The 24,443-nt window shown below is 44.1% G+C and overlaps 1 protein-coding gene across 1 annotated transcript in view; it reads right to left on the bottom strand.

The window, feature by feature from the left end:
* Nucleotides 1-405: 405 nt before the first annotated feature.
* LOC119171485 (uncharacterized) overlaps nucleotides 406-24,443 on the bottom strand; it is a 52,462-nt gene continuing 28,424 nt past the window's right edge. The window contains exons 4-6 of the mRNA XM_075891986.1: nucleotides 15,430-15,480; nucleotides 12,880-12,942; nucleotides 406-676 (exon numbers count right to left, since the gene is read on the bottom strand). Coding sequence (XP_075748101.1) covers nucleotides 644-676; nucleotides 12,880-12,942; nucleotides 15,430-15,480 — 147 coding nt within the window. The 3' untranslated portion in view covers nucleotides 406-643. The remainder of the gene's footprint in view (nucleotides 677-12,879; nucleotides 12,943-15,429; nucleotides 15,481-24,443) is intronic.

Genomic DNA, 24,443 nt, shown 5'->3' with positions numbered 1-24,443 from the left:
AGACAGACAGACAGACAGACACCCAGACAGACAGACAGACAGACAGACAGACAGACAGACAGACAGACAGACAGACAGACAGACAGACAGACAGACAGACAGACAGACAGATAGATGCGTGGGAGACACCTGAATTTCATCCTTCAGCAAACTGAGTTGTTCGTTTGCCGATAGTTGTAGCGCGAGAACAGAACAACGACAAAGGAACACGAAGGAGAAGAGCTCGTCTCTTTCGTGTCCCCTTGTCATCGTTCTGCTCTCGCGCTATAACTGTCGTCATGTCATACCCACTAGCCCAAACCACCACACTTCTATGTTAATTTGCGCTTGGTTTCCTGCTTCTTTCATCGTGTCTGGTCCCACCACAGCCAAAAAAATGCATTAGCAGCGTTAAGCTGCCTTCGGTTTCTTTCTGAAGTTTTATTGGTTCGAAAAGGGAGAGGGTAGTCCGAACGAGCTGCCTCATCTTGTATAAAATTTATAGCAATATATTCATTGGTTATAGAAGGATGTAGCTACTGGATAAAACACGTGCTCTACTTGCGTCGGCAACGCTGGTTGCCGTGAAAAAAGGCACATTTTTTTTTTCATTGCTCTCTGCTGGTACCATCCATTCCTTTCGTTTGCTTCATTCAGCCGTACTTTAATCAGTGTCGTCATTACCCAGGAAGCACTCCTGTAAAAACAGCATTTCATTACGACCACGCAGAAGAATTTTATTTTTCAAGCTCAAATTACACATATTCCTAGTGAAGCCTTAAACCGTATAAATTCAAAGATTTCGTTCTACGGAGGAATTAACAGCGTGCGTTAAACCGGCAGATAAAGAGGTATATGACGTTGTACCTGAAAGGCGCTGTACAAAAAAAGCAGAAATAAACAGAAAATAGAGTACCCATCACGGTTTAGGCGTCTACTGCCTAGTCAAACATTTACCGCTTTCAAGATACATGTTAATTCCCGTTTAGAGAGTCGCACCTTTTATCAATGCGCATCTTTTAAGAGAGTCGTTAAATTTCTGATAACAAAATGAAAGGGTGACCGTAACTAACTCCTAAATTGTGCTTATGATGTGTTGCAGGGTAACTAAAAAGCCGGAGAGATGACACAGAGTCATGCGCATTATTGCGCACCACTCTGTGTCGTATCTCATTTTTTTCCTTACCTTGAAGCGCATCGCATGTATGAAGACGTACCAACTAGGCCCTATTGCTGCCTTATTGGCTCATAATATCGAATATTTCATAGATGTAGCGGGCATTTAGTGCACATACTATATCCTGCACTAACCTAAAACGTATTGTTGGCCGAGTGAGACCTTAAACATATTGTGGGCGAAGAAGCTGCCTACTGATACACCACAATACATCCATACTCAGACATAAAAAATAATCAGCCCTCTTTTACTGAAGCTCAATATTGTTACGGGGCTTACGTTGATGAATGCGGTATATATATATGTTTGTGACGCGAAGTGTTCACTATGGGGTTCACCATTTTTCCTCAATCTACGCGTGACGGAATTTTAGGCATAGGGTTTCTCGTGAAAGCATGGTGCTATATTTGGCTCTAAAAATAGGAAACTAACGGTAACGACGAAATTATGACTAGACTTGTTGAAAGCTGTGCACGCCAAAAAAGTATCGTTTGTGTTGCAGAGGATGTTACAGTGCCCAGACAATTCAGCCTCTGAGCTCCTGCTATTTGCTCGGACACCGTTTCTAGAACATTTGATGGCACAGTGGAACCCTCCACTAGACCAGTGTACCGAAGAGTGTTTTGGTTCCAGATTGCTTAGTGCCGGTAGTTGCACGTTCCGGATGATTGACGATGAATTACACGCCCTAGCCTATACTTCCAACTTCTGGCATGAAGGTCGCGCTATTCAGGGAAGAAACATATGCGTTACTCGCTTTATTCAAAGCCACTGCAGAAGTGTCTCTCCTTCCCCGGCCTTCAGAATCAAAGCGACTTCTGATGGTAAGTCACTCCGGACGAGTGAGCGCCATACGCTACTGGGTGTTTTATCCGAGCACTTGCAAGTGTTGGTCTTCTCTCTAAATGATAAAACGTCCCCTATGCCAGTTCGTCATCGTATCAACAGAAGGTCACCAACTCTATACGATAGAAGTCATACTACGTATTACCAGGTGAACGTGAAATAATTGGCGAGCAAACCTAAAAAATATTTCTGAAGGGAGTAATTAAGGAGTTTGCGAGCCCTTGGGCTGCACTTGTCATTCTAGAAAGGAAGGAAGATGGCAGTTGGTGATTTTGTGTAGATTACTTGCGAAATACCAGTGCTTGGACCTTTTTGAGTGAGATTTTACACTCATCACCAACCATCACTCCTTATGCTGACTCGGCAATCTTAATGATTCGTCAGGACGCCTTACCGGTTGGGTCCTCTGTTTGCGGGAGCACAGTTTCACTCTCTTCAGCAAGAGCGCGCAACGGCATGCTGAAGCCAACTGCCTTTCCAAAGTGCCTCTTTACGCAACTGAATTTAGCGCTGACTTCTTTGGCCATTTATTCGCAACCGTAGATAGGAATTGACCAGAGGTCACAACCTTCCCAAAAGAACACAGAAAACATCAGAGTTTATAGCCCCTTTTTGTGCCGTGAGAGCGTTGACGACATGCCATTTTTTTAAACAAAGCTCAACAAATCACTTGGCGGCAGCTTCAAATGAACTCCTTCCCTTCCCCGCATGCGTATACCCAGCCTTATTCACATCTATGTGCACCCTTCGCAAAACACAGACTGCAACCTTGGACCACATCATCTCGGGATGCAGCAAAGACCTTCTCCCACCAAACCTCCTAAGACAATCACCTTCAAGTGAGGCCTGAGAGAGAATCCTCACCACTGCTAGTCTGGAAACCCAGCTCTGGGCTATCAAAAGCGCTGACAAGACGTGGCGATAAGGCATGGCCTCACATCCCTTGCCACTTAAGAAATCGTCAGTTGCCTTAATAAAGTTTTTTACCACTACTACTCTTGAAGATATCTTGCTATACAAGAATTTTTCCGCGACAGTTTCACATTTTCTTTTCGGGGTGCCAGAAGCCTTTTGCTCATGTGTACTGCGCGTCTTGAACGATGACCCATTGGCAGGTCGCCCAGAACACACGCAAACACTCCATCGTGGTAAGGACAGATTTTAATGACCTCAGATGCGCAAGACAAGGGAGACATGTGTAGCCAGCTGCGTCAAATGCCAAAGCCACAAGGAAGCTACCAGAGCCCCAGCCGGTTGCCTAAAACCTGTGGTGCCACCTAGCTCACCCTTTGAACAGATAAGCATCGACTTAGTAGGAGCATTCTCACGTTCATTCAGAGACAGCTATTGATGCGCTGACTACCTGACTCGGTTTCGGGATATGGCAGTGCTACTCTCTGAAACTGCAAGTGAATTGTCAAAGTTTGTACTGAATTCAATAATACTTCGTCATGCTCCTCCTCGCAAGGTCATTAGTGATAGTGGTAGTCTGCACACCGCTGAAGGGATCGAAGAACAACGTATGCACAACTCAAATCTTCAACATTCAACGCCCTATCATCCTGACGCACGAATAAAACGTGCTGTCCACGTACGTCAGCGCTGGCCACAAAAGCTGGGATGACTGATTATTCCTCACGTTTGCATATATTACCGTTCCGAGTCAGACCACAGGATATAGCCCGTTTTCGCATCTTTACACCTGTCCACTGAGGTAAACTTTAATCACTATCTTTGCTCTCTGTAATCGCAACGACACATGTATCGCGGAAACCATCTGCCACGTGGAGGAGGCTCGGCGCCTCGCTTGATTGCGTACTCCGGCTTCACAAATACTGTATATAGTCTACATCATCATGTAACCTACAGTTGTGGTAACTTAGTGTGGCTATGGACTCCAGTACGAAAACGCGGGCTGTGTCAAAAAAGTGACAGCCTTGCCGCAAAGGCGAAGCAATGAATGTGATAACAACAAATTAGAGTGTCACGCGCAAAATGGCAAGCAAATCGAAACGTGCCCGGTGTTTCTCACGTGCGAAGGACGCACGAAACGTACACACAGGTACATATTAACGCCAATAAGCGTCTTAGTTGTTACTTGGCTGTGTCTCAAAAGCACGCCCTTTTCGCAAACGGAGGCTGTGCAACGACTGCAGCGACCTTTCGGTACCCGGTAACTACAACTGAATCGTTCCGACGAAACTCAAAAGCTAGCCAAGACGTACAATTATCCATACTGCAAGCTAAGGGTGCGCAATCAAGTGCACACCCTCTTATTCTCAATGCAGGCCAAAGTACGCGTGAGAGATGAGAGCCACCGCGCGCTCACGGCACCATATTGCTGATAATGCTGAAAACACGTTAGCATCCCCTCCCCCCGAGATGCCCACCAACGGTGGTAAGTTGTAGATATGAATAGCTTGCCGTTTGAACGTTAAAAGACATAAGTCTCGGTGGCTCGGATTCCACTTCCGGTTGCGAAAGCGTGCAGACGTGTGTATGATGAGCTCCGTAGGAGCGGCATCGGCGGCTCTGCTTAGCCGCGGTTTCATGATTGAAATGCCCCAGGATTATGATGTTATTTTGCCCCCTCTGCCGAATGGGTATGTGGTTCAGAACACTGTTTTTCTGCATGCGGATGTAAAAGGAAGACCTTATCACGCGGAAGACTTTCGCGAGCCACTTTTTCGACGTGTTCAGCCCACCGAGGTTCTTGCGCTCGGTGCTTATCAAATAAACCACGTGTGGGCAGTGACGTGCAGAAGCACTGAAGGTGTAAAGGAACTTTTAACTGATCTGCAATTGAATATGAAAGGCCTCAAATGCATGATAATCGACCCAAGCCACGGTGACGTCCGTCTGAAGCTGCATTGGTTGCTCTACCACGTACGAGAAGAGGACGTACGAAATGCACTGACCCCCTACGATACAGTGCTTGACGTAGGAATGGATAAGTGGCAAATTGACGGCTACACCCAGCAGAATACCGTGACGAGAACTGTGACGCTCCGACTAAAGGCTAACGTTACGCTGGACGATATACCTCACCAGTTACGAGTAGGAGGAGAGCTCGCACTTATTGTGGCAACCTGAAGAGCACCGCGGTGTTTGCGCTGCCAGCAGATTGGCCACATTAGGAGGAACTGTCGAGTCCCGCGGTGTGATACTTGCAAGCGTTTTGGACACGCCCCTGAGAACTGCACGAAGACGCATTCAGCAGCTACACTGAGCACCGGGAGCATGGATGAATCCGAGCTCACTTATGGATGAGGCTGAAGCAGAAGAATCGGTGAAAAGCAAAAACGGCTTGTGAAGAAAAAACACCTAGTGCAGCAAGCATGACTCGACTGCAGAAAGAACCGCCAAGGTGAACTGACAGTGAGAGAGTGCAACCTATCGTGGATGCATCGGCAAAATCACAGTTGACTTCTGCGGAAAAAAACATTCAGTACAGGAGGCGTGATGGATGTGAGAGAAGCAGGAAAAACAAGTGAACCTGCGTGTATGCAAGCGGCCGCAGAATAATTGACGAGCGCAAAGGACACTGATGTTTTAAACGACGCAACCACTGCAACAGATGAGAGCGAATCATCTACTCAAACTGTCCAAAAACCTGCCGAGGGTGGTGCCATGGAGTGGCATGAGGCCGAGAAACCAGGTACGGGAGGGAAACGACCACGAGACGCAGCCTCAACAGAATCAAGTCATATGAGCAATCAAGAACCGCCACCGAAAGCAGCTCTCCTTCGGAAGCAACGACTGGCGGTCAAACATAATATAACAGAAGGGGAAAAGAAGGCGGGAAAACCGGCCTATTGACAACACATTATGTGGCGCCTTCTACCAAGAAGGTGCACCGGACGACTAAATTGGCGGAGTTCGGCTAAGACGGTATGGTGAGCAGCTACTTGTATATAAAAAAGGTGAGTCTGAAACTTAAAAGAGCAATGCGTTTTGCATTGTACGCGGATTAGCTTCAAGAAGGCGGCAGTACCAGTTGAGTAGGCTGTTTTCGGAGCATGACTTGGATGTCATTGCTGTGCAGGAAACTAAAATAGCGACAGAGAAAGATACCGATCATATGGCGTTACCTTTTCGCTCAATGTATAACATCTGTGTATCCCATGCTGATGGCTTATCAGGAGGGTGTGCGCTCTTCATACGACGATCGATAGGCGTTGTTGAAAGAAGTGTAGCAAGCAGCGATAAAGTACGCTATGTAGTGTGTGATTTTTCTTTCTTGAATTTCGAATGGCGTGTCATATGCGTTTATGCTCCTAACCGAGACAGTGAAAGGAAAGTTTTCTTTGAAGAAATAAGTAACTTACTAGAGTGTGACAAATATGTAGTCCTTTTCAGCGATTTTAACTGTGTTTGTAGAAAGAAGGACCATGCCAAGCCGGCCCAGTCATTTGATAAAAGCGCAGTGTTCTTAAATGAGATGATTGCAGAAAATGGCCTTGAAGATATTGGTTTATGTGTTCAGTTTACGCACTTTCAGGGTCTAAGCCACGCACGTTTAGACAGAGCGTATGTATCACTGGACCTTATTATTTGCTGTGATAAATATGTTGTTACACCAGTGTCTTTTAGCGACCACTGTATGATTAGTTTCACACTTGGCGCTAAAGACATGACTCTGAAATTCAACTGGCACTTGTGGAAACTAAACAGCCATATCTTGAAAGATGAATATTATGGTAAAGATGTAACTGAAGCCCTCACAATACTGTATGGTAATCAAAAAGATGACTGGGAAACAAAGTGGGAACTTTTCAAACAAGAGGTTAAAATGAATGCGATAGAACGATTTACAAAAAATAAATTCGAGAAGAAACAAGCGGAAAGGAACCTGCGAAGGCAATTACAAGTGCTCTTGCAGGAAAAAACTGTGAAACCCGGCTCCTTTACCAATGAAATAACAGATACTAAAAACAAACTGGAGATTTTAGATGAAGAGAAGTATATAGGCGCTATAATAAGAGCTAGAAGTAAAAAACTTTGGGTAGGTGAGACACCCACAAAACGAGCTTTTGGTGACGAAAAAAAATACGCACAAAGAAATGAAATCAGAGAAATAGTACGCAATGACAGAGTGACGAATGAAAAAGGTCCGATAATGCAGGCGTTTGTGGACCATTATCGCAATCTGCTCAGAAAACGAGTACTGATGGCCACGAGTTTTAGTGATGTCTTTTATTGATACGATACCCACGCTTGACGCCGATACACGAGAAATATTAGGGGCTCCTATCAGCGTACAGGAAATAAAAAAGCTATTGCTGACCTAAGTACAGGCAAGATGCCCGGCCCAGATGGAATCAGGGCGGAGTTTTATAAAGTTTATAAAGAAGACGTGGCAGTTGCGCTATACGAAGTTATCGTAGAAGCATACAAAAAGAAAAAAACTGCCACGTTCTTACACGCAGGCGCATACTGCCTTGATTCCGAAGTCAGATGATAGCAGCAAACTTCAATCTGTAACGTCATATCACCCTATCAGTCTTTTGAACGCTGATTAGAAAATATTCATGAAGGTTTTAGCCAGGAGAATTCAGAACATCATTCAAAAGATTGTAGGGACACACTAGACATGCGCCATAAAGGGTCGCAGCATCACAACGAACATACATGTAGTAAGAAGTGTACTAGAGATTTGTGACGCCTTTGAAGAACGAACAGCAATCATGCAGATAGATTTACAGAAAGCTTTTGACCGTGTCTCCCATGAAGTATTGTTCAGCGTGTTGAAGCATGTGGGATTTGGTGACGTAATTTTGGATGGTTTGAAGATGGCATATTCACAGTGTGTAACGCAGTTGATAGTTGATAACGCAGCTCAGTGAAGAAATTGAAATACTAAGTTCTATCAGACAGGGATGCCTGGCCTCAGCATTGTTATTCGCCATCTACCTAGAACCCTTTTGCTTATGAATCATTCAAAACTGAAGTGTGCAAGGCTTTCGGTTACAGAACATTGGGATGAAATTACTCACATATGCTGACGATGTGGCTGTACTCTGCCAAGATAGACAAAGTATATGTGAAGTCGTTTTCATGGCAAATAAATTTTGTGACATGACGGGCAGTGTAATTAACTGGCATAAAACAACAACTGCCTTTTGGTACGGCAATTGGGATGTGAGGCCCGAGATATACCTTAACGTAAAATGGGAAAGCAAACCCCTAAAGTACCTCGGTGTACCCTTGGACAGCTATCGCGACAACGCGGATTACTGGAAAGGTGAAGCAGAAACCCTCAGGCAAAAACAAATGCCTCGGGTGGTCGGGATCTGTCTATATTCCACGTGCGACTGTATGCAACATGTTTTTGATATCAAAAAACTGGTATGTCATGCAAGTTATCTGTATATCACGCGTCAATGTACAGAAGCTTCCCAGAATTTTTGCTGTGTTTGTGTGGAAATCGCCGTCGGTACGTACAAGCCGGTCTAATTTATTCCAGTCCGTTAGCAATGGTGGAGTCGGTTTATGTCATTTATTTATTAGACAAGTTGTTTCTCGGTTTATTTTCCTTCGCGATCAAAGAAACATAATTCTGCAAACAGTGATAAAAGTAGGGCTGTCATCACGCATCGCAGATTTTCTTGTGTCTACAAACAGTGATATATGCCGATATGTGACTGCTTTTTTTAGAGAAGTTATACAGTCTTTTTAGTTTTTGAAAGTGCGCTTTTCGCTGAAATTTCTTGCCACTGTTAAGCGAAATAATCTGTACAGGGATCTCCATGATGTCTTGTTCCCAACACCTTTGTACAGATCTATGTTCAATAGAGGACCCGGACAGGATGTTTTGAAAAGGGTCCAAAGGATGAAAGTAAAAGCAGGGGCAAAAACTGTTTTTTAAATTGCATTCCGGGACTCTCCCCGTAATGCAGTGGCTAGCGGACAAGGGAATCGATGTACCGTGGACAGACAATTGTTTACTTTGTAAAACACCTGAGATAACAAACCATGTGTTTATTCATTGCTGGGACGCTGTCTTTCATTGGGACATCCTTCAAAGAACATTCAAAAAAGATCTCCCCATTACAAGCCATGGTATTAGCTTTCTCTGTGTGGATGATGACGACGGCATACCATACGACATGGTTATGTTAATTAGCCTTCACAGCATCTGGCAGACCACAATGGCTTACAGACATCTTGACCATAACATAGGTCCTGGCCGGGAGAACGTCATTACAAATATGCGGTATATTACTGAGGTGTATAAACAAGAAGAAGAACAATCCAGCTGGCTAACAATGTTAGAGGAGTTGTGCTATCTGAAAAAATTTTAATATGAGCACTTAGGATTAAATATTGGTCCAAGTGTATTTTATTATTCATGTTTCTGTGTGAACACCTGTAAAGAAAAAAAAAAGTCTCGGTGGCTCAGTGGTTAACAACTCGCAATCATGACGCGGAGGTCCCACGTTCGATTCTGCGTGCCAGAGTGTTCTGGAATTTTTTCTTTCTTGCGCTTTCGTATATATATATATATATATATATATATATATATATATATATATATATATATATATATATATATATATATATATATAAATATGTACGGTGCATGACATCGACGCCGACGCAGACGGCGAAATGCAGCCGAGAGTGTCCATATAACTGCTATCGCAACAAAACTGTTCTCTAACTATGCTGGATGGTATGTTGTGATAGATCATCTCAGGAGAATTACAGGATTGGATGACTCACTGCCAGGGGAAGCCGATCATCGAAGTCGTGCATATAGCACGCTTGAAGCCCTTCACTCAGCGACCCTCCCGCTTGCAAACGAAGCCCGTGGGGGCTTCATTTTCAGGTTGGGTAGTAATACATTGAGGTTATTCTATAGCAGAGGAATAGCAATAACAACAGCGGACCAGAGGGATGAGAAGAATGACTTGCAGTACCGGCTGACACTCGCCGTGGCTCTTACAAATAAACCCCTCTTTCAAACCTTCTAAGAATATGCACAACACGGACTTCAAAGTGATTTAGCAGCAAATAGGCCCTTAGTTTGACGTTTTTTTTTTTTGTATGGCTAACGTGAACGAGTAACAATACAGTTTTATAGGCAACTATTTATAGAGTACTGGGAGAGTTGACATATACTGACGCTGAAGCATAGCCTCAGAAAAAACAGGGCACAGTAAAGAACGCACAAGACACGCATTATCCTGTGTGTTCCACAACACTTGTCTTGTGCTTTTTTCGCTACTTCCCGTTTTCCTCGCGTTATTCTTAAACTCTAGATATATGAAGTATATCGTCGCCAAACCACGACATGATTACGAGAGATGATATAGTGGAGAATTCAGGAAATCTCGACCACTTGGCGGTCTCCATAATGCACCTAAATAAAAAAGCACAGTCCAATAGCATCTTTACCTTCTTAAAAAATGCAGCCGCCACGGCTGGGACTCCACAACGCAACCTGTGTGTCAGCAGTAGTGTACTCGAATCACTGGACTACCTTGGTTGGTAGTTGCTAAGAAAGCTCCCTCACCTGCGGCTGCCTTATGCACCCTATGCTCGCCGTACTCATAGGCTACGAATTTCACTTTTATAAAACAATGTTTTCAATACATTTGCTTCTACGGGAACTGTGAAGAGCAGTTACGATTTGCTTGTCATACCTGTTATATTAATACAGCCCGGCTAATTACGAGGTTCAAAACAGGTGACAAGCTAGGGTACACAAAACAGACTAGAATTATTCTTATTTTTGAGAGAAGGAGAGTGAGATGTAGCGGATCTTCATGCGATCTTCAGGAAGGCGCCTTCCTCCTGTCTAAACACGAACAGTCATGTGAGCTGAACACAGTGCTTGCCCATGCACTAGACTCTTCGTCATACACTACAATTTTTCCCCGGAGGTAGCCAACAATTAGATGGTCATTGTTTTGACAAATGAGAACTTAAGGATATCAAAATGTGGAAAGGGCACGACAGCATTTCCAAGAGTATTTTCTTTTGAAAGAAGTGCTGTATGGGTACAGATAAAATTACTTTGTTCTGAAAACGTTTTTTGCATATTTGACAGAAAGAATATTTTCCCGCACATAATATCTTTATGGACTACTGCAAGACGTCAGATGGAGGACGCATGTACAACGACGTTGATTGCTGATATCGCAGGAATATATTGTTCTGTGGTTTTGACTGGGTGGTAACAGGGCACACTGAGACATACTCTGAAATGTTCCTGAGACAAGAAGTGAAGAGGTTGAAATTGTGTGTGAGCTGCTTCGCTTGATCGTCCTATGATTTCGGTACTCCCGAAAATATACTAATCAGATATAGAAATGTAGCTATTGGGGTATATAATGGAGAGTATTACAAAATGTGCAGACTATCAGCATCTCAGATATTTCCGAAAGTTTCAGTGGAATCATTATTGAAAGTTAGAAGTTGTATTATTGATAAAGTTGCGATACCCCCCCCCCCCCCAGTAAACGTTTCTTTACACAGAGCTGGTCTGGCAGTATCTCTCCTCTGTTCCCATTCTGCGAAGAGACAGAAACAATTTAGTAATTTTTTATATAACGTCGTACTTATTCATTCGCAAGAAAAAAAATTAAATATCATTTCAGTGTGAGTAGAGTTACAAAGGTTTGTCGCATGCTGCAATTAAATTATCTCTTCTCTCGTCTTGACGAAAGCGCTGTAAACTAGACAGGCAGGGGTGGTAGGGGCAAACTACCGTGCCTCGTGACCTTGAGCACTTATTTTTTTTTCTTCGAATGCGTGGTTTTTTCAGTGTGATCGCGTGTGAACGCGTGGACAAGTAGCGGCCTCGCGCGGCTATGTGGGTAATTTGATTTTTTGGTGAGAGACGCACGGATGATTTTGCGCAATTTTATTCGAGTGAGGTAAACTCAGCTGCCTGGTCTACTCAAAATTTCAGTTTTCTGACATAATTTAGCTTCTTCACAATTTTATTCGAGTGAGGTAAACTCAGCTGCCTGGTCTACTCAAAATTTCAGTCTTCTGACATAATTTAGCTCTCTCTTCCTTCTATCAATTCTTCTTTATTTTATTACTGATTTAGGTTTGAAATATATTTTGCTGATATTTTCCATTACCATTTTTAGTATTAAGCTGGCACTCATTGTATAGTGTTCACATATCAGCTACTCCAAGCTTGCCTGGCCGATTCCCCGGAATGGGTATGTGCCAGTGTTCACAAGCAACATACAAACAAACAAGCTATATGATTGCTACGGACTGACTGGTGTTATCTTCAAGTTCTTTCCATGTTATAAACATGTTCTGAAATGTCCTGTGGCCCCACCGCGGTGCTCTAGTGGCTAAAGTGCTCGGCTTTTCACCCGCAGGTCGTGGGATCGAATCCCGGCTGCGGCGGCTGCATTTGCGATGAAGGCGAAAATGCTGTAGGCCCGTGTGCTCCAACTTGGGTACACGTTAAAGAACACCAGGTAGTCGAAATTTCCTGAGCCTTCCAATACGGTGTCTCTGATATTTATATGGTGGTTTTGGGACGTTAAACCCCACATATCAATCAATTGAAATGTCCTGCGCGAGAAAATAGTGCTTCTTAGCGAAATCTATGCCACCAGTCAGCCCAAGTAGCCACTTTGCTCTGAAACTGTAAAACCAAGTCCTTGACTCGTATTTTATATATCGCGCACTGTTAACACTAGAGATGCCAATTATTGTGAAAAGTATACGTCCCGAAACCCCAATATAAATTTGTCAAACGCCGTAATGAATAGCTGTGGTTCTTTTGATCATCTGGTGTTTTAACGCATGTCGAAACTTAAGCACATGAGCTTCCAGTATTTCGTCTGCACCATTTACTGTGCAAGCAGACTTGTACTCATTCAAGTGGAAGTGCATCTTACCCTCAATTTCTCGGCTGCTTGAACTACCTGGCGCCTCGTGACGGCACCGGCTTTAATAAGAGCCTGTAATTAGAAGAGATGAATTGTTCAAAATCAAAACATACGCAATAAATATGTTGATAATTTACAGAAACGGAAATGATAGCAGGCATATTCTATTTTACATACGCATCAAGGAAGCCTAATTCATTCGTGTGCAGAGTGATGGAGAGCTCACTCTGCACAAAGCGCACTCAAACCGGCGCGTTATCCGTTAGTGTGAGGTCCCTACTTAAGTCTGTGTTCGCATTTTTTTTTCTTTTGCTTAGGTTCTTTTCCGTGATATCGTTGCTCCCACTGACCGATCCATCGCTGTCGGAAATGTTCAGCGGCGCGCGTTTGCGCTATCGCCGCAATATTGAGCTACGCGTGTGCGAACGGCGGTGCTTTGTCGTCGGTAGTACAGAAGCAGCAAGCGCAGTAACTTCAGTGATTTGTATACTCACGTAATCACATTTGTTTGTAGCAGTGGGGCGCGTGCCTGGGGATGCTGTTGCCAGCAGGTGCTACTTCACAACAGCTACATGCTTCCCATTAAGCTTATATTATAGCAGAAGAGGTCATGTGGTTCAACTATGTTACGTGTTCTTTCAGCATTGGTATGCGCATATTTTGGCAGAAAATGGCAGTTAAAGCGGTAGACGGTGTGCTCTAGACACGCATGACTCAGCTGTACTTTTTTCTCGGCATGGAAGATGCAAAAGATGTAACACAGAAATTTTGTTCTTGTCGGTTTGCTTATCGCAAGTGAGGTGACGTGATTGGAGGCATGAATATGGTGACAAGTGCAGATACTTTCGATTTACTGGCGACACCCATTCCGCAATTCAGGCGAGGACGCAAAGTGATGGAGTGCGAACATATCCCACCTGCACTCGTTGCATGGCGTACTGAATTTCAGCATTTCAGACACAATTTTCAATCCCTTGTTCCTCTTGCGCTGATTGTGCGTGCACCCGTGCACGACATAGTGATGCCCAGATAATCTTGACACACACACACACACACACACACACACATATATATATATATACACACATATATATATACGTATAAATATATATATATATATATTTATTTATTTATTTATTTTTGTATATATATATATATATATATATATATATATATATATATATATATATATATATATATGTATGTGTGTGTGTGTGTGTGATGGAGTGGGTAGGTGGTTGGGTGGTTGCGTGTGAAGAGATACATATTTTGTTCACTTCCCTTCCGTTTCTCGCCCCCTTGTATAGTACACTATATAACGGTATGTTTCGTGGCTATGCGAGTACCTGGATAGCAGAGTGGTTAACATGGTTGCCTTCGGATCAACGAAGCATTTTCAAATGACGCCTCTGAAACAAACTTTTTCGCCTAGCAATCTTGTTTTGTTTGTTTCCTTTCTCCTTTCTTTCCTTTTTTTCTTTCTTTCTTTCTTTTTTTTCTGTGCTGTCGTTGTTTTGCCCATCCAATTTAAAGCATCCAATGCTAGAAAATGCAGCGCAGTCAGAGGGTCCCTCCCCTTCATAAAAAAAGGAAAACAACAAACAAGCTCCTGGGGTGGAAAGTACATTTTGTTGTTGAAGCCAGACCACCGCCGTCTTAATTTAGACACAAGAAGGCCCGTGTGTATAGAAAACGTGTTTAACGATTTAGAGTATTTGGCACTGTACTATGAGAAAGTATGAAGCCATCCCAGTTACGCAAGCTCACCCAACATTTTCAGGAGCTACCGCCTGCCCTTTACTACAGGCACAATTAGACATGTGTTTAGAAAACGTTTTAATGATTTAGACTAATTTGTTCTCTACTATGAGAGAGCAAAAACCTATCCCGTTGGCCTCACATTCTATGAGGCCATGTCGAGAAAAATACGCCGTGAATGAGTTAGCGGGCAGCACCAACAAATGGCTAGTCACAGAAAGCAACAATGGTGAACGAGACCTTAGCAGACAGCCATGGTGTTCTGCTCACAGGCTCTACAAATTTATTAGCGGAAATTTATCGAATTGATATGCTCCGCATGTGTCCTAGTGTTACTGGTTTCCTTTCGAAACCTCTCGAGGTCTTGGAACATTGGTAAAAGAAAGCAAGCTTACTTTACGAATTCATATTTATTACTTTTATCACAAGCATCGATCTCTAACTGATGCTCTAGCTAGCATTTACATCAGCAAGTCAAAAGCGCCATCTTGTATTCAGTATCACACGAGAAAGCCGTGCTTTGAGAAAGACTCCAGGCGAATTTTGGCTTCACATCTGCTGCCAAGACATAGTGAAAGCTTCCACTCCAGAATTAGCCAGGTACATATGTTTGGGGAGCAATGCCGAAAAGTTGAAGAGGATGAACAGAGTGTGTGCAAGCCATGTTATTGTGTCACACGCGTTAGAAAAGTAGAGGGCAGTTATGGTATACCCATTGTGCACGAACGTGTTATCGTTTAGCGAAAATTATAACAGATATGTTGTACAGAAAAAAAGCAGAGCAATAGCAGGGGTACCCACCAGCCTCAATACAGGCTCCCTGTCATTCCAGCATAAGAACAGCAACGAGAACTGCAAAAACAAGAGGTGACAAATTCTCATTTTAACGCAGTCCTATATATGACCAATATTTGAATATTAACGTACTGATGCTGTTTTGCAAGGTATAGTTATTTGAGAATTTGAGGTATAGATGGGTATTTATCAATACCTTTTGAACGTTCACATATTGCAGATGCACTATTTCTCGAAAAACAGAAAAAAAAGACTGAGAACAAAATTGTTTTCTTTACTTAGTCTTGATGATTTAATCCCCCGTAGCCAGACGTTATAGTATCATTAACAAAGGAAGGAAGACGAAGTGATTCGTTTACAGAACACACCTTGCTCGTCTTTGTGCTTTTCTGGATTTTTCGCCGCAGTTGTGGAGTCTATCACCCCATATATTGTGGTGATGGATGTTCAACCTCACGGGGCACCGTCCGGGTCCGGTTCGACCGCTGGTACTGCTTCGAGGAAGCGAGGAAACGCGTCTAGTGAGAGTGAGGACACTGAGCTGTACTCCGCATCAAGCGACGAGTCCTCGGACGACGGCTTCCAACCCGTTCTGTACCGCAAGGCTAAACGACGGATCGTCAATGCATCTTCGGCATCAAGCACGACCACCGTGAAAACCGCCCCTCAGCGATGGCCTCACTCTATCCAGTTTGTGCCGCTGAAGGCTACCGACAGTCTACGTGGGCTCAACAGGCAAGCGCTCTCTGTGTATCTCGAAAATATTACGCCAAATGAGATCAAAGAAGTACGTCTAAACGCAAGAAGGAACATCTTGGCAATCGATGTGCTCAACCCACGTGCGCTAAACGTGCTTCAGAAAGTAACGCAACTGGGTAACATCGATGTCAAGTCTATAATACCAGCTGATAGCACCACTTCAACAGGGGTCATTTATGACATCGTCACTGAAATTCCAAAGTCGGATCTCTCAGTGCTAATAAAACCGGCAAATGAAGATAACGTCATTGTGAATGTCAGCCGCCTTGGTAACACACATTGTGTGAGAATTACGTTTAAAGGGGACTGTCTCCCCTCCCACGTGAAGGTTGGCCACTTTCGTCACTAGGTCCGACCATTTATTCCAAAACCTATGCGATGTCATAGGTGCCAGAAGATCGGCCATGTGCAGGGAGCGTGCAGGAACTCCGGAGTGTGCCCCCGATGCTCAGAACCACACACCGAGGACAAATACAGCGCAACCATACTAAAGTGCCCTAATTGTCAAGGTGCCCAGAGTGCATCTTCCAAAGACTGTCCACGCATAAAAAAGGAGTTTACTATTCTTAACAAATGGTCCGAGACAGCTCTACCCACAAAGAGGCCGCGGAAAAAGTCCGGCGAAGACGACGATGTCACCGTCGAAGATCTTCGCGAAGAACACAGTCAACTACAAGAAGTAAGTCATCGCATCTGGGAATGGCGCCCACTGCAGGGTACACCGCGGCGAACGCAGACGATGGAAGAGAGAAAACAAGTAGATCTCTCTCTACTGAAGAGTGGCCGCCAATTACGCGCACGCAACTTGTGGAAGAACCGCATCAGAAGCCGCATTCATCTGAGCAAGCTGCGACAACAGAGGAGCAGTGGAACTTGGATAAACAAGTGATTGCTCTTCTACGACTCATAATTAACGCCATTCGCACGGTGTTAAACAACATGCGTACAACGTCAGCCAGAAGTGCACTTCAAGTACTGGACGCTCTGAGTCGAGTACTGGCGGCTCTTGAGTAGATAATGGCCCACCAGCCACTATCTTTCAGGGAAGGGGTCAAAAAAGCAATAATTTTTCGGTGGAATGCACGGGGACTGAAATCACGCATTGCAGATTTCCGTTGGTTCGTTTCCACCAATATGTTTCCCATCATCGTCATCTGCGAGCCAAATTTATCGAGCGCTATCAGACTCTCCGGATACGAATAATTTGTGTCGGCTTTTTATAGTGGAAACAGCAAGGTCCTGCTGTTTGTTCGACGTGACCTGACCTACATTCCTCGGCCTGTACCACCTGACAACGATAACCAATATATATGCCTAACAGTGAAGAAAAAGGATCTTATTCTCACTGTTGTCGGTGCATACCTGTCGCCATCAAGTAGATTTGACCACAGAAGACTAGGACACATCCTATCATCCACTCCTGGCCCATGGGTGATCATCGGAGACTTTAACGCCCACCATACGCTATGGGAAAGCAAGAAGATCAACGCGAAGGGTAGAAGTCTGATAACGTTTGTTTCAGATAACGAGCTGTGTTTGTTAATTGATGGCAGCCCCACATTTTTACGTGGTCCTGGATACAGCAGTTGCCTTGACTTGGCTTTTGTTTCTCGAGGTCTCGTCAGATGGGCCGGATGGTTTGCGGATATAGAAACACATGGGAGCGACTACATTCCCACATATGTCAAGATCAGAGGATTATCACCTTGCAAGGTAAGCGAAACTATCCAAAGTGTGGACTGGACCAAGTTTGAATCTCTCATGGAAAAACGCTGTCAAGAGAACACCTCATTTGACTTAGAAGAGGTGATCAAGTCTACAGTGCAAGACACAGTGTGCACCCTCACATGCTCTTTGAGAGTAACCGAATTTGATGTGGAATTAGAACGACTTCGGGCTCTCCGACGGCGTGCGGAACGAAGGTACCGACGCACGAAAGCAATGAACGATTTACGAATCGCTAGACGTCTTCAGAAGAAGATACAACGCCGCATAGACAAGCTAGAGTCACAACGTTGGGCAGCCTTCTGCGCTTCGTTAGATCCTCGCAAGCCTTTATCAAACTTGTGGAGGACAATAAGAGGGCTCCAGACAGCTCCCATTCAGCGGTCTCCATTCAAGGCTCTAGCCCTCTCTCAACAAAGATCGGAGGTCGACGTGGCAGAAGAGTTCTGTGCCAACTTATCTGGTCAACTCGCAGATCCCAACATCTCCACGCTCACACGTGGTGGCACGACACTACACGATCACCACATGGACCAATTTTTTTTTCCATTCACGAGCATAAAGCAGTACTGGCTTTGTGTAGACGGACATCAGCACCCGGGCGTGATGGAATATCATACAGAGAACTGTGTCACCTTGGTGAGTGCACGAGGAGCGCCCTCCTCGAGATATACAACGATTCGTGGCGAGAGGGCACCCTCCCAGTTAACTGGAAGACCAGCCGTTTGGTTCCATTACTGAAGCCTGGCAAGTCATCATTGGTGCTCACATCATACCGCCTGATTGCACAGGCTAGTTGCTTGGGCAAAGTGATAGAGAGGATGGTAATTGGACGGCTAGAATGGTTCCTGGAGCATAACAACATCTACCCGGACACTATGACGGGATTTCGCCGTAGCCGGTCATCAATTTATAGCGTCATAGACCTGATCAGCTACGTGCAACACGAAAAAGGCCGTTAGCGTCTCTGCGCTTCTTTATTTCTTGATGTTAAAGGGGCGTAAGATAACGTCACACATGAAGCTGTTCTCACCACTCTCAAGGAGGTAGGAGTGAGTGGTCGGATGTTTCAGTGGCTACGCAGCTATCTCTATGAGCGATGCTTTTTCGTGAGAACCGAGGATAGTGACACTTCGCTACATTACAGCCACCGTGGTGTTCCGCAGGGTGGCATACTTAGCCCTGTACTATTCAACCTCACGCTAATAGCTCTCAATGAGCATCTGCCAAGTACTGTCAGATTGTCAATGTACGCGGACGACATCTTAGTTTGGACGTCTGCAGTAACACGTCTACAGCTGCGAGTGCGAATTCAGAAAGCTGCCACTCAAGTTGCTTCTTACCTCCGTCAACGAGGTCTGGAAATTTCCTCTGAGAAATGTGCACTTGTGGCATTTACGCGCAAACCAATGCAGAACTACAGCGTTCTGATAAACAGCGAAAGGATACGTCACCTCCGATCATACACGTTCCTAGGTGTTATAATTGACGGAGACCTCTCATGGAGCTCACATGTATCATACATGAAAAGACGATTACAGGCATCTGTCATTCGTTCAAGTTCTTCGCTGGAAAGAACTGGGGAATATCCGCAACTGCTATGTTGCGACTATACAGGATTCTTTTTCTTGGATTCCTTCGGTACAGCCTACCTGTGTTAACTAACGCAAGTAAAACAAGCATACGAATGCTTCAAAGTGTCCAGGCTCAAGCACTCCGGATATGTTTAGGCTTGCCCCAAAGTGCGTCAACAGCGGAAACTATCGCCATCACAAGGGACAACCTCATCAAGACCCACATTAATGTGGAGATGCTGAGGACACATATACGACACCTTGCTCGAACCCCTCCACATCACCTAGCCTCTCTACCAGTGCTCCGACCATGCACATCTTACTTCAAAACAGTGACCGCACATGGTGAGTCGATCCCAACTTCCTTCTCTCCTGCCGCTAGACCTGTGACTCCGCCATGGTGCCTCGCACAACCAATGATTAATATTAACATACCTGGCGTCAAGAAAAAGGTCAATTTGTCGTCACCGGCTCTTAAACAGCTCACACTACTTCTCTTGTATGAGAAATATCAAGACTCCACACATATATACACTGACGGATCGATTCAGCCGGAGGAGCAGTAGTGATACCAAGGTTGGCCACGACCATTAAATTCAAGACATCTCACGCAACAACATCAACGGCAGCGGAATTGGCAGCACTTCTTGCCGCGTTGCAATTTGTAGTTGATCAACCTACACGCAAGTGGACTATTTTCTGCGACTCGAAGGCGGCACTGCAGCCTCTACTATCAGCCTTACGCCGTGGACGACACGAGCAGCTGGTACTAGAGATAGCAGAGGTTATACACCACCTGACAGAGAAAGGGCACCAAATTACATTTCAGTGGTTGCCCAGTTACTGCGGAATCATTGGCAATGAACGGGCCGATCAAGCTGCCTGCTCAGCCCACACAGAAGATTATAAACTGTGACTACCACTTTCTAGGACAGATGCTGCACGAAAGCTCTGCAGGCTTGCTCGCCAGCAAACCACATCACAATGGAATCAGCCACACTTCAAGCATGCCCGACGGTACTCACTTGACCCAACGCTAAGTCTTCAAGTCCCGTCGAGGCTTTGCCGAGCAGACCAGACCCTGTTATGTAGGCTGTGGTTGGGCGTTGCGTTTACCAACGCCTACACTTTCCGCACTTTCCGCATAGTGATGGCCGACACCGCAGCCTGTGGCCACTGTGGCAAAGAGGAAACAATCAAACATATTCTTTGTGACTGCCTAGCGTATAGTAAACAACGACTATGCCTTCGCAAGGAACTCAACAAATTAGATGATGAACCTCTGTCGGAGCAGGGAATTCTGCAGTATCGTGAGGATGCCACTTCACAGAAGAGGGCCTGAAAGCACTACTGCACTTTTTGCGATCGACCAGCCTTACTGAACGGTTGTAGCTAGGACGCTCTTCCTGTGTGTGTTTTCGTTTTTTTTATGAGTGCGCGTGCGGTTTTTTTTCTTTTTTTTTCTCTTTCTATCCACTCTTTCTTGCCCCCACTTCCCCGCCCCCAGCGCTGGGTAGCAAACCAGATGCCAATATCTGGTTAACCTCCCGGCCTTTCCTTTCTTACTCTCTCTCCCTCTCATCATTAACAAATAAAATAAAAAATACGTGCCACTGAGTGTTGTTGCTGTACAACCGCTTCAAATTTATGAAATAAATAAACAACACACACCTTTTTGTCCGCAGAGTTTGTAACATGTTACAGTTAAAAAGAACATTTATTGTTAATACTCGCTGCCACGAAATGACTTCTTTCAGTTCGTCTCATGTCTTGCATAAAATCGAAATCCATCAATATTTATTCTAAAACGTTGACTTGCCTTAAACCATTCATATTTGCTGAGCCATAATCTTGTTTAGGTATCTAATGTAAGGAAATATAAGATGGACAGAATAAAACATGCTCTCTAAGAAAAGTCTTGCAAGGAATGCAAAGACGGAAAGCTGCTGGTGAAGATCAGCTAACATCAGATCTTCTGAGAGACAGGATGCAGATTACGTTAGGAAACGTAGCCACCCTGTTTACGAAGTGTCGCCTAACGGGCAGGGTATGAGAACGTTCGAAGAATGCTAATATAATCTTAATACATAGAGAAGGAGTTGGCAAGGACTTCATGAATTTCAGGCTGATCAGCTTGCTCTTCGTCATATAGAAGTTATTCACAAAGGTAATTGCCAACGGAGTCAATAGTACATTGAAATTCAATGAACTAAAAGGTCAAGCAGGCTACTCAACAGTCTACCGTATTCAAACCATCAATTTGGTGATAGAGAAATGTTCAGAACACACTGAACCACTAGATTACGAAGATACAATTGCTTCAGTACAGATCTAAGCACTCATGCACGCACTTTGAATCAGGGAGTCGACAAAGCTTATACAAACATCCTGGAATAGGTCTACAGAGCAGGAACTGCGACCCATAGTGCTTCTTAAAGAAAGTGACGGAATACCAGTCAAGAAGGGTGTAAGTCAGGGTGATACAGTCTCCCCAGTGTTATTTATTCACCGCGTGCCTAAAGCAGGTTTTGAAAGACGTAGAATGGATGACGTGAGGGTACAAGGTAATGGAGAGTACCTTGGCAACGTACGCTTTGCGACGAGATTGCAATGATCAGTAAGTCGCGGGACGAATTGCCATCCATGATTACTGATTAGACAACAAAAGCAGAAAAGTTGGTCATAAAATTATTCTGCAAAAATTGAAGGCAATGTAGAACAACTTCGGAAGAAAACAGAGATTTATTATCGGTAGCAGTTCACTTGAAGTTGTACAAGAGTATGGTTACTTAGGACAGGTAGTAAAAGCGGAACTGAACCACGAGATGGAATTAACTATAATTATAAGAAAAGGGTTGAGCACATTCGACAAGCATTTCCAAACTTCAGTGGTAGAATGCTTCAATTCCTTAAAGGTATATAAGAGCTGCATTTTACCGGTGCTTATCTGCGTAGCAGTTACCCGGGTGAATAAAGAGAGGGTTCAACTTAAGTGGAGAACGACGCAACGAGCAATAGAAAGAAAAATGATAAATGTAACCCTAAGGGACAAGAAGATAGCAGAGTGTATCATGGAACAAACGGGTTTTCTTGATTTCATTCTTGACGAAATCAAGGAGCAGAAATGCTCAAATGGGCAGGGTACGTTGCGAAAAGGCATGATAAACGCTGGTCATCAAAGATCACAGAGTGAATTTCAAGAGAAGAAAAGCGGGTAAAGGTGATACGAAAAATTAGGTGGGCAGATGTTGCTATATGTATAAAGTGGGAGTTGCAAGCACCGAACTGAGTTGACTGGCAGAAAATGGGAGAGGCCTTTATCCGGCAGCAAACGCAGTCAGGCTGCTGCGTCTGCTGCTGCTGCTGCTGCTGCTGCTGCTGATGATGATGATGATGATGATGGTGATGATGATGAATCTGGTTTTCGCATCCGAGCGCCTGGTTTGGGCACCCGCATGGATGCAGCAGCGCAAATTTCGGTAGTCCTCCTTATTTCAAAGGCGTTCACTCTTAATTAAATCATGAACGTTTGCGTGCCTGCACCACGGCGTAATGATCATAATTTTCTTATTGGAAAGATGCGTCGGAGAATTTTTCTTTCACCTGAGCAGAGCGAAAAGAAAACAACGCTACCAAAGCGTCGTTATATTGCACCCCGTGGTTCTCTGCTGAACATTGACGTGCACTGAAGCATATTGATCGCGCAAATCAGAAGGCGAAAGGTCCTCTATTCAGCAAATGGAAGGAGGAGTTTAGTGTTTTTCAAATTCTCTCTAAACGCCTATATATATAGGGCCACAGTTCATAACTGAAAAAAAAAGCTTCTGACAGGGCAGCTGAGTTTTGGATGTATGTACGCAAACTGTCAACCAAAAGTAGGAGGTCTTTTAACCTACTTAATTCGAATGCTGTCGAAGTCATTGCCATCACTGACTGTTTCACCTCCTATTTTTCATCCATTTTTAAGGCCTACGACTCTAGGACTCACATAGGCCAACAGCAAAAGGTTACTAGCACATATAGTGGTATGTGGTTGCATTAAAACTCAAATACTATAAATTAGGCGTTTAAGACCATCCATATCATGTGGCCTAGATTGCACGTGGCTTTATGATAATATTTTATCCCAGAACTCACTGCAATATTTATCAATCGTCTGAATGCTTCAACATAACCCATCATGTGAAAAACTGCTCAAGTATTTTTTTTTTCAATATTCAAGTTGCACTGTAAAGTATGTTTCTAATAATCACCCGATTTCTCTACTGGGTGCCACATTGAAGGTTTCTGAGCTGGCTCTTCATAACAAATTGAATGTTCACGTGAAAACCTCCTTCTTACCTAATCAACACAGGCTTATTCCCGGCCGCTCAACTACCAAGCATTTTGCAACTTTCATAACGCCCGTAGCCCCACCTAATTCCCAGAAAGGACAGGTCTATGTAGTCTTTTGCGACCTGAACAAATCGTTTGGCGTAGTCAGCCTCTCCCTTTTTTCATTAAACTTGTGAACTTTGATATCGACTCGTCTGTTGTGGATCTCTTGCACAGCTTTACGCCTAATGCCTCATAGTGTGTTGCCGTAAATGGCGTAAGATCTTTCTTGTACAATGTTACTATTGGGTTCCCTCGAGAGTCGGTATTTGACCTACTCTAATTTTCATGATACCTAAACGACATTTTTTGGCATTCATTATACTCATTTTTTTCTTGTATGTCAATGTCATCAAATATCTAGAAAACTTCGTTCAGTTAACGACTGTCGCTTGCTGAAGTCAGATTTCGCTCGCCGTCAACGATGCAGACGTCAAATTTTCTGCTAAACGAGCTCATCCACCCTATCACTTTAACACAAAATAAGTATCCCCTGAGGATTTTATTATGAAGTGCAGGCACATAGAAGAATTAATTAATGCGAAATATTTCTTGGTGAACTTCGGCGACTTTGAGCGTATCTATCTA

Source organism: Rhipicephalus microplus, chromosome 4 (genome assembly GCF_043290135.1).
Source record: "Rhipicephalus microplus isolate Deutch F79 chromosome 4, USDA_Rmic, whole genome shotgun sequence".
Lineage (NCBI taxonomy): Eukaryota > Metazoa > Arthropoda > Arachnida > Ixodida > Ixodidae > Rhipicephalus > Rhipicephalus microplus.
This window is presented reverse-complemented; position numbering and strand designations above follow the sequence as displayed.